The sequence below is a fragment of the Saimiri boliviensis genome, chromosome 17, assembly GCF_048565385.1.
Source record: "Saimiri boliviensis isolate mSaiBol1 chromosome 17, mSaiBol1.pri, whole genome shotgun sequence".
NCBI classification, from domain to species: Eukaryota; Metazoa; Chordata; class Mammalia; order Primates; family Cebidae; genus Saimiri; species Saimiri boliviensis.
In genome coordinates this window covers 50299960-50311065 of record NC_133465.1, presented here as the reverse complement: position 1 = coordinate 50311065, position 11106 = coordinate 50299960, and the positions used below count along the sequence as shown (strand labels likewise).

General features: G+C 56.2%; 1 protein-coding gene across 2 annotated transcripts; it reads left to right on the top strand.

Moving 5' to 3' along the window:
- The first annotated feature begins 758 nt into the window (after positions 1-758).
- Positions 759-10956, top strand: GFAP (glial fibrillary acidic protein). Of its 2 annotated transcripts, XM_039476992.2 has the most exons (10): positions 759-1241; positions 2311-2371; positions 2576-2671; positions 2964-3125; positions 4566-4691; positions 4905-5125; positions 5686-5729; positions 6091-6210; positions 8455-8540; positions 9203-10956. In XM_039476992.2, the coding sequence occupies exons 1-10, from the start codon at positions 787-789 to the stop codon at positions 9242-9244; spliced, it is 1413 nt and encodes a 470-aa protein (XP_039332926.1). In that variant the 5' UTR covers positions 759-786; the 3' UTR covers positions 9245-10956. The 2 variants fall into 2 exon arrangements, with proteins under 2 accessions (XP_039332926.1, XP_003943643.2); XM_003943594.4 differs by lacking the exon at positions 6091-6210.
- Positions 10957-11106: the final 150 nt, after the last annotated feature.

Sequence of the window (11106 nt, the reverse complement as noted above, 5' to 3'; positions counted from 1 at the left end):
CCCCCAGCCCCAGAACTCCAGGGAATGAATGGGCAGAGAGCAGGAATGTGGGACATCTGTGTTCGAGGGGAGGAGTCCAGGTGTCTGCTGGGAATGGGGACTAGTCGGAAACTATGATATAGGTGCCCCTTGAGGATATGGAACAGGTTTGTTCTTCACCAAATTCCCAGCACCTTGCAGGCACTTACAGCTGAGTGACAGCAGGCCTGGGTTATGAAATCAAAAAGCTGGAAGGCAGGTCAGAGGTCATCTGGTACAGCCCTTGCTTTTTTTTTTTTTTTTTTGAGACAGGGTCTCTCTCTGTTGCCCAGGCTGGAGTGGTGCAAACACAGCTCACTGCAGCCTCAACCTGCTGGGCTCAAGTAATCCTCTCACCTCAGCCTCCCAAAGTGCTGGGATTACAAGTATGATCCACCCCACCCTGCCCTGCCCTTTCTTTTTAATTGATGCATAATAATTGTAAGTATTCATCGTGGTCCAACCAACCCTTCTTGACCCACCTTCCTAGAGAGAGGGTCCTCTTGCCTCAGTGGTTAGGGCCCTGGGCCCATGGTCTGGCTCCAGGCACCACCTGCCTCATGCAGGAGTTGGCATGCCCAGGAAGCCCTGCCTCTGGGCACAGTGACCTCAATGGGGTGAGAGGAGCTCTCCCCATAGCTGGGCTGCGGCCCAACCCCACCCCCTCAGGCTATGCCGGGGGCGTTGCCAGGGGCAGCGGGCATTGCCAGCCCAGCCCACTCCTTCATAAAGCCCTCATGTCCCAGGAGCGAGCAGAGCCAGAGCAGGATGGAGAGGAGACGCATCACCTCTGCTCGCCGCTCCTACGCCTCCCAGGGGGAGATGATGGTGGGGGGCCTGGCTTCCCGTCGTCTGGGTCCTGGCACCCGCCTCTCCCTGGCTCGAATGCCCCCTCCACTCCCGACTCGAGTGGACTTCTCCCTGGCCGGGGCACTCAATGCTGGCTTCAAGGAGACCCGGGCCAGTGAGCGGGCAGAGATGATGGAGCTCAATGACCGCTTTGCCAGCTACATCGAGAAGGTTCGCTTCCTGGAACAGCAAAACAAGGCGCTGGCTGCTGAGCTGAACCAGCTGCGAGCCAAGGAGCCCACCAAGCTGGCCGACGTCTACCAAGCTGAGCTGCGAGAGCTGCGGCTGCGGCTCGATCAACTCACCGCCAACAGCGCCCGGCTGGAGGTCGAGAGGGACAATCTGGCACAGGACCTGGGCACTGTGAGGCAGAAGTGAGAAGGGGATGGGGAAGGAGGGCCTTGTGAGCAGAGGGGGCTGAACCTGAAAGAGGGAGTCCCCGAGAAGTCTCAGGCAGGGGCCGAGCCTCCCTGCTCCCTGGGTCTCCCCACCTCTTGATGGGGCATTATCCTTGCCGCCACAGCATGATGAGAGGGACCAGAAAAAGGCCCAGGGCCCCAGGGATCTGATTCCCAAACACCTTCTGCCAGGGAGCCAGGGTCCCCTCAGCCTCCTCACTGGGGAAAGCAGTGCAGGAGCAGCTGGGCCCCCAGCAGCTGGGCCCTTGCGTTTTCACTTATGGCTGGGCCTTGTGACCGTGGGCAGTGAGTTCAGCTATTCGGAGCCTGGGTCTGTATAAAGGAGTTGGAAGGTGAGGTTGGCATCCATGAGGGAGACTGGATTCTGGGGTAAAGGAAGTGGGGAAAAGGGCAGGCAGGCCTGGGCGTAGAGCACAGGTGACAGCCTGCCACCAGCTTGTGAACCCCGTCAAGTCACTCTGACTTGCACAGCTATGAAGCAAAGCTCATAATAAAATTCATTTCAAAAGGTGGTTACCCGGGATCAAAGGAATCCCCAGGGGCATGGCACTTCACTGAGCTGGCAGGGCATGCCTGTATGCCTTCAAGTGCAGGAGGGTGTGTGTGTGTGTGTGTGTGTGCACGCGCACACGTGCGTGTGTATATGTGTGTGTGCAGTGTGTGTGTGTGCGCGTGCGTGTGTGTGGGTGTGTGTGCGCGCACGTGTGTGCACGTGTGTGCGTGTGCGTGTGTGTGTGTGTGTGCAGCAGTGAGTATATGTCAGCGGATGCGCCTCTGTGAGCAGGAACAGGTGCACCAACCCTGATAAGGCACCTTAGTAATGAATTAAGGCAAAAGCCTTAGACAGAGGCCTCATCCTCCAGACGAGGCCTCTGTCTAAGGCCCCCCATCCCTTACTCCTCCTGCTGCTCTGCTGGTCCTGGGTGCGGGTGGTCTTTATGACAGCTGCCTCCAGGGAGACTGGGGCAGAGATCCAAGTGTCCTCAGAAGAGCCTGGACCCAGGAATGTGTCCCCCCACTCCAGGCTCCAGGATGAAACCAACCTGAGGCTGGAAGCGGAGAACAACCTGGCTGCCTATAGACAGGTCAGGGAGGTGGAGGGAGGGGCAAGGGAGGGAGGAACGGGGTGGATGGCAACTCACCCAAACACAACCCCCAAGCTCAGCCCTCCAGAGCAATGTGCTGCTCCCCACTGCCCCAGAAGGAGGGGTAAGGCAAGGCTGAGGCATGGGGAAAAAGAGTCTGGGGCCCAAGTGGCCCTCTGCTCCTCACCCCTCCTGCCACTCCAGGAAGCAGATGAAGCCACCCTGGCCCGTCTGGATCTGGAGAGAAAGATTGAGTCGCTGGAGGAGGAGATCCGGTTCTTGAGGAAGATCCATGAGGAGGTGAGTCCAGGGCAGAGGGAGGAAAGCTCAACACAGAGATTGCAACTGAGAGAGGGACAGGCAGAGACAGAGAGGCTGAGAGTGAGAGAGACACTCAGAGAGAGGAGAGAAACAGACATTGGCAGATAGAGACAGAACACGAGAGAGAGAGAAAGGCACTAAGGGAAACAGAAAGAGACAAGAGAGCATTCTAACCCCTGGCTGAGGGGCAGGCAGAAGACACGATGCTGTGGGGAGCCCCAGCTGTGACCTGTACCCTGAGCCCTGGTTCCCCTTCTCTCACCCCGGCCAGGAGGTTCGGGAACTCCAGGAGCAGCTGGCCCGACAGCAGGTCCACGTGGAGTTGGACGTGGCCAAGCCAGACCTTACTGCAGCCCTGAAAGAGATCCGCACGCAGTACGAGGCAATGGCGTCCAGCAACATGCATGAAGCCGAGGAGTGGTATCGCTCCAAGGTAGCCTGTGTGGGCCAGCCTGCCTCCTCCAGGCAGCTCTCCTTGATCCATATGAGAGAGTGGGAGAAGCAGGGTGGAGGAAGCTGGGAGAATATTCTCTCTGGGTGACCGACCTTCACCAGAAAAGTGAGATGGCTTGCCCAGGGTCACACAGCCACTATGGCTTCCAAAAGTACCCATTACTATTATCGTTACTACTGCTGTTATATTATTGGTAGCTGATATTGTTCCATGCCAAGTCCTGTGCTTTTCATGGATTACCTTACTATGAAATAGGTGCAGTTCTTTGACAGATGAGAAAACTGAAGTCCAGAGAAGTTAACTAATTTGCTCAAAGCCACACAGCTCCTTAGTATCATTGGATTTCCAACTCTAGCCCATCTCACTTGGGAGCCTACATTCCATGCCTCTGCCAGTCTGTTTTGGGTGATTGAAGCTCTATTGTATGCCAGGCACCTCCCAGGACACAGAAAGGTGTCTGATCTGGAAGGTGTGATGTTGACGTGCACCCTAACACAGAGGCTGTAGAGAACACCACAGCTCAGAGCTTCTACGCAGTGTGGCATTTGGGCTAGGCAGGACAGGCAGGCTGCGGCCAGGAAGAGAAGAAAAGAGGACCATTCCTGGTGGTGGACAGAGCCTGGAGGCAGAAAAGCACAGAAGGCAGGGCCCCAAGATGCTGGCACCATCAGGGCACCTAGCTGAGGAGAGTGAGAAGCAGAGGCCACAGGCGTCTGAGCAGGATGAAGGTCCGATGGAGCTGGGAGAATCTCCCTGCAGGTGGGAGAGAAAGGGCTATTAGAACCCAGGGTGAGGCCAGGTGAGGTGGCTCACGCCTGTAATACCAACACTGGGAGCCCGTGGCAGGCAGATCACCTGAGGTCAGGAGTTCACGACCAGCCTGGCCAACATGGCGAAACCCCATCTCTACCAAAAATACAAATTTAGTCTGGCATGGTGTAATCCTAGCTACTTGGGAGACTGAGGTAGGAGAATTGCTTGAACCTGGGAGGCCGAGGTCACAGTGAGCTGAGATAGCCCCACTGCACTCCAGCCTGGGCGACAAGAGAGACACTCCATTTAAAAAAACAAATCAAAACAAAAACCCCAGCGCTCCGCTTGCTGGAACCCACTGTCCACTGTAGCAGACGACAGACATTCAGTCCCGCAGATGCAGCTGCCAGTGTGGAAGGTTCTGGATTCTGTGGCACTGTTCATGCATTTGCTGACCAGGTGTTGCGCTAGGTGCTGAGGTCCGGCAGCCACTAACCTGCCCGCATCCATGGGTCAAAGTCCCAGCCAGGGCCAACGTCCTGGGGTTGACTGGGGTCCTGGTCACCTCCCTGATTTCCCAAAGCCCGTGCCTGCCCATGGACCCACACAGCTCCGCTATATGTGTCCGCCAGCCGCCCTCAGCCTGTGGCTCCTATCCCCATCTAGTTTGCAGACCTGACGGACGCTGCTGCCCGCAACGCGGAGCTGCTCCGCCAGGCCAAGCACGAGGCTAACGACTATCGGCGCCAGCTGCAGTCCTTGACCTGCGACCTGGAGTCTCTGCGAGGCACGGTGAGCGCGGCCAGGACAGGACGGGGGTGAGGGAGAGGGGACGGCCACCCCAGGAGATGCTAGGGTAGAAGGGCCAGGGGCGCGGACCTGGGGCGAGGGCGGGGCTCGAACGTCACCCCGGGCTAGAGGTGGAGCCTGGGGCCGGGGGCGGGGCCTCGAAGCCTCACCGAGTCAAGTCGGGGCCCCGCGGGACCGGCCGGCTCCATCCCACAGAACGAGTCCCTGGAGAGGCAGATGCGCGAGCAGGAGGAGCGCCACGCGCGGGAGGCGGCCAGTTACCAGGAGGCGCTGGCGCGGCTGGAGGAAGAGGGGCAGAGCCTCAAGGACGAGATGGCCCGCCACTTGCAGGAGTACCAGGACCTGCTCAACGTCAAGCTGGCCCTGGACATCGAGATCGCCACCTACAGGAAGCTGCTGGAGGGCGAGGAGAACCGGTGAGCCCCGATCACAGCCCTGGGCAAGTCTCCCTGCCGCCCCGCCTCTCCGTAGAGCCCACTTTGCCCCCTTCAGGGCCTGAGGCTTTTTCAGCCTTGTGTCCAGCTCCCTTTCCACCTCAATGCCCAGTACAGCGCCTGCCTCGCACACAGCAGCCAGTCACTAGATGTCTGATGAATGAATGGATGGATGGATTCAACCAGTATTGATTAAGCCTCACCCTCCAAACTAAGAGGCTCACTCTCCACCCTCCCAGCAAAGACTGGACTCCTCACCTCACCCATGTCTTCTGCCTCCTTGGAACTTTCTTCACCACTCTCCCCTCCCTTTTCCGTCTTCCTTCAGATGAACGTGAAACCCTCACAGATAACACTCAAGCCCCTTGCAGACTTTTGGAGCTCCAGATAGCATGTTGGCTGCTGGGGAAAGCTGGGAGATAGAGTCAGACTTCCCTGGCAAGGAAAAGGGCGTTGAAGTTGTCATGATGGCCCTGGACCAGGACCCAGCCTAGGGTTGTCCCGGCCAGCCTGGGCATCCCTTTCCCTCTGCTTTCTTTCAGCATCACCATTCCTGTGCAGACCTTCTCCAACCTGCAGATCCGAGGTCAGTAGAGCAGGGCCTCATGGTAAGGGCGCTGGAGTCCTGCCCTCTCCTCCAGGCCCCGTAGGTTACTTCAGCCTGGGACTGAGGACCAGGGCAAAGGGATCCAGGTTCTCCCTGGGGCCCTTCATGACTCACTGCGGCGCTCTTGCCAGAGCCTACCATCCCAGGGCACTTCCAGGCAGGGCTGGCAGCCGCCCCTGTCCTGCTGGGCCCTGGGTCCCTCTTCCCCTCCCTGCACCCCATTCCACAGCCGAACTGGGTGAGATCTCAACGTCTGCCCTGTGTGCAGATCCCTGAGCAAGCACTGCCCTTCTGAGTGTTTTGTTTTTGTTTTTGTTTTTTTAACTGCTTGTCACTACAGGGGGCAAAAGCACCAAAGACGGGGAAAATCACAAGGTCACAAGACATCTCAAAAGCCTCACAATACGAGTTATCCCAATACAGGCTCACCAGATTGTAAATGGAGCGCCGCCAGCTCGCGGTTAGCTGCCTGCCTCTCAGACACAGCTCTTTGCCCAGCTTGACAGGGAGTGAGCCTCACCCATCCCATTCTCCCAGTCTTCCTGGGCTCCCTCCTCCCAGGCTTCCCCTAAAGGGCTGGGACTGCGTCATTTTCCCAGGAACCGCAGTGCCTAGCCCAGGATAACTGTAGATTAAAGCGGCAGAGCTGGTTAGTGGTAACGGTGGTGGGTCCTTGGGTTCGCAGCTGAGCTACTCCGGGGACTCTGAGCAAGGAGCAGCCTCGTCTCACCTCTCCCCGTCACTGGGAGGGCCACTTGGGTCTCGCTGAGCCTGGAGGCCAGGCTCTCTGCTTTATTCTTTCACCCCTGAGGCTCCATCGCTTAGCTCAGTGCTGACTCAGTCCAAAGGACTCTGCCCTCAGGACCACTGCTCTTGCAGTGAATAAAGTTTTACATTCCCAGCTCTTAATGTTAAATATTAGCGAATGTGACATGTTATATTTTTCCCTAGGGGTGAAGCTAAATTACTTTTTACTTGTATGTGGGCTTCAAATGATTCCTAGTTAAGGAACAAAACTCCTCTTCTGGGCTAGAATATTTAGGACCACTAGATATGCATGTCCCAGGGCTTAATTCAGCATCAGAAAGCTTAACCAGGCTGACTAGTAGAGGTAATACTGCCAAGTCCTAGATAGTCACAGGTCGCTAGGGTACAGAAAAGTGGCAGAGAGAAGTAGGAAAGGGGAAAGGGGATGGGAAAGGGACCTACATGTATTAAGCACTAATATGTGCCACATGTTTAACAGTCTTTATTTTAGTTAATTGTCTCCTCTCTCTCACCTAGAGAAATAGGCTCCATCATCCTCATTTTACAGATGAGGAAACTGAGGCTTGGGAGAGGTCAATTAACTTGCCCAGAGTTGCGTGGCTAAGTTGGGACTTCTTTAGCTCTGGTCTCTTGATTTCTTTCCTCCTTTCTTTCTTTCTCTCTTTCTTTCTTTTTTTTTTTTTTTTTTTGAGACGGAGTTTCACTGTTGTTACCCAGGCTGGAGTGCAATGGCGCGATCTCGGCTCACCACAACCTCTGCCTCCTGGGTTCAGGCAATTCTCCTGCCTCAGCCTCCTGAGTAGCTGGGATTACAGGCACACGCCACCATGCCCAGCTAATTTTCTGTATTTTTCGTAGAGACGGGGTTTCACCATGTTGACCAGGATGGTCTCGATCTCTTGACCTCGTGATCCACCCGCCTCGGCCTCCCAAAGTGCTGGGATTACAGGCTTGAGCCACCGCGCCTGGCCTCCTTCTTTCCTTCTTTCAACGGAGTCTCGCTCTTGTTGCCCAGGCTGAAGTGCAGTGGCATGAACTCGGCTCACTGCAACCTCTGCCTCCCGGTTTCAGGTGATTCTCCTGCCTCAGCCTCCCAAGTAACTGGGATTACAAGCACTGCCACCATGCCTGGCTAATTTTTTGTATTTTTAGTAGAGATGGGATTTCACCAAGTTGGCCAGGCTGGTCTCAAACTCCTGACCTAAGGTAATCTACCTGCCTTGGCCTCCCAAAGTGCTGGGATTATAGGTGTGAGCCACTGCACCCAGCTGTCTTTTTTTTTTTTTTTTTTTTTTTTTTTTTTTTTTTTTTGAGGCAGAGCATCCTTTTGTCACCTAGGTTGGAGTGCAGTGGTGCAATCTCGGCTCACCGCAACCTCAGCGTCCCAGGTTCAAGTGATTCTCCTGTCTCAGCCTCCTGAGTAGCTGAGACTACAGGTGCCTGTCACCACGTCCAGCTAATTTTTGTATTTTTAGTAGAGACAGAGTTTCACCATATTGGTCAGGCTGGTCTTGAACTCCTGACCTCAGGTGATCCACCTGCCTCAGCCTTCCAAAGTGCTGGGATTACAGGTGTGAGAGAGCCACTGTGCCCCACCTGGTCGCCTGATTTCAAAGCCTGCATGTCCTTCCTTGATGCCCTGCTGCATTGTCAGAAAACCAGGTGCCAGGCCAGGGCTTGCAAAGGGGCTGAAATGAAGCCAAACCAGAAGACAGAGTAGCCAGGACTCTAACAGGACAGAGCAGCCAGGACTTGGGCAGCAGCACCGTTGGGATTTGGGGGCTCTCCAGCCTGTCTGAAAGAGCCTAGGCTCTCTCTGCCTCATTGCATAGGTTCTCATATTATGATCTGGGGGCACGATGGGGAAGCCGGGGGTGGGAGAGGATGACTCACGCCCTGAGAGTCCATAGGAGGCCTCTTCTCCTCACACCTGCAGAAACCAGCCTGGACACCAAGTCTGTGTCAGAAGGCCACCTCAAGAGGAACATCGTGGTGAAGACTGTGGAGATGCGGGATGGAGAGGTAAGGAGGGACCCGGGCCATCAGGGGCTGCCTGGCCCCCAGGATTCTCAAGGCCAGGCTGTGGATGAGAGCCTGGGGCTGGCGCAGTAACTCCCAGGAGCTCCCCAGTGAATTCTGGAGGACAGCAAGGAACCTGGATGTAATTCCATTTCCCCAGCCCCTCCATAGGCTGTTCTAAGAGAAGCCTTGGTACCAAAGCCACTAGATGGGGTCCTAACTCAAACACTATCTCTTTCTCACCCTCACACTCAGGGGCCTGGCTTCCCAGGGACAGAAAGAGAGTTAAAGTTAGCAGCTTTCACTCCCAACTCTAGCAGAGACAGTCAGGGATGGAGAGGGCTTTCAATTTCCAGCTTAGTAAAAGGAAACTACCAGGGGATGGGAAGATGGGATTTAGTGTATCCCCCACACCACTCCAGCTACAGCAGAAGCTCATCTTACTCCAGCAGCTTGCTGCGCACCAGGCATGATGCTAAACGCTTTCCCAGCGTTCTCTCTCCACCCTCTCTGACCACTGTGCGAGGCAGTTGTGGTTACTGTCAAGAAAAGAAAGACCTGGGAAGCGTGGGGACTTGCCCAAGGTTACACAGCCTTGCAGTGGTGGGCCTGGGGTCTGTGTGCACCTCTAATTGTCACACTGTGTATGTTCCCTGCCCCTGCAGGTCATTAAGGAGTCCAAGCAGGAGCACAAGGATGTGATGTGAGGTGGGACCCAGCTGGTGGCCTCTGCCCCATCGCATGAGGGGCTCAAGCAGGAGCAGGATAGTTGCTCCTCCTCTGCTGGCGCCTTTCCCCAGACCTGAGCCCCCGCCGCCCCAGCTGCTCCCCTCCCTCCTTGTCTCTAAGGCCAGCTAGCTGCCCTAGGCTCCGTCTGCATTAGGCCTGCCAGACAGCACCCACCCAGCACCCAGCAACTCCAACTAACAAGGCACTCACTCCCCAGGGGCAGTCTGGAGGGGCAGGGCCAGCAGCTTGGGTTAGAATGAGGAGGAAGGAGAGAAGGGGAGGAGGGCGGGGGGACCAGATACATCGCCCTCCACATCCCTGATCCCTGTTGTTATGGCAACTGTTGCCAGAGTTGGTGGTTCTCTCTGGGTATCTGGGAACTGTGCCTTTGAGTTTCCTCAGACTGCCGGAGGAAAACTGAGACTCAGGCAGGAGAGGGACGTCCCCACAGACAAGGTAGCCCTGGCCGGAGGCTTGTTTTGGTTTTTTGTTGTTTTTGAGGCAGGGTCTCCCTATGCTGCCCAGGCTAGCCTTGAACTCCTGGGCTCAAGCCATCTTCCCACCTCAGCCTCCTGTATAGCTGGGATTACAGCCTCAAGCCACCATGCCCAGCTCAGAGGGTTATTCTTCTAGACTGACCCTGATCAGTCTAAGATGGGTGGGGATGTCCTGCCACCTGGGGCAGGCACCTGCCCAGATCCCAGAGGAACCTCCTGAGCCATGACTCAAGTGTCTCAGGCCCCCTGAGCTGCCATCCAGGGAACCCGTCTGTGGGCACACTGTACACAGGTGGGAGCTTGATTCTCAGCACTTGGGGGATCTGTAGTGTATGTGGAGAGGGATGGGGTGCTGGGAGGGATAGAGGGGGGCTGCCTGGCCCCCAGCTGTGGGTACAGAGAGGTCAAGCCCAGGAGGACTGCCCCGTGCAGACTGGAGGGGACGCTGGTAGAGATGGTGGAGGAGGCAATTAGGTCGGCGCTAGACATCCAAGTGGGGGTTGTGGGTGACCAGTTGCACTTGGCCTCTGAGTTGTGGGAATTAAGAAAGTGACTCATCCTCTTGAAGATGCCGAAACAGGAGAGAAAGGGGATGTATCCATGGGGGCAGGGCATGACGTTGTCCCAGTTCTAAAGGCCTTTTCCTTGCTGTGTCATCCCAGGCCGCCCCAGCCTCTGAGCCCCTGGGACTGCTGCTGCTTTACCCCAGTAAGCCACTGCCACACGCCTGACCGTCTCCACCCCAGAGCGACCAGCTGCTTTTCCCTAAGCCAGGGGCCTCTTGCGGTCCCTTCTTACTCCCGTGCAAAATGTATCCAGTATTTTAGGTAGCGCCCTATTTTACAATTTGTAAAACTGAGGTGCGAGCAAAGTGAAGATACTGGCTCATATTCCTGCAGCCTGGAGGCCGGGTGCTCAGGGCTGACACGTTCCCACCCCAGTGCACCCACTCTGCTTTAACTGGGCAGACTGGTGGGCAGACTGGTGGGATCTGTGCCCAGAAATGGGACTGAGAGGGCCCACTTCAGGGTTCTCCTCTCCCCTCTAAGGCCGAAGAAGGGTCCTTCTCTTTCCCCAAGACTTGGTGTCCTTTCCCTCCACTCCTTCCTGCCACCTGCTGCTGCTGCTAATCTTCAGGGCACTGCTGCTGCCTTTAGTCACTGAGGAAAAATAAAGACAAATGCTGCGCCCTTCCCCAGAGTGGACTCTGATCTGTTCATGAGCGGGAGGGACTGGGGCCGAGACTTAACCTCGACAAGGCCAACTCACTTCTTATTAGCGATCATCTCTGGAGCCCACACCCTCACCAAACGCCACACCCAGCCCAAGAGGACTTACACTAG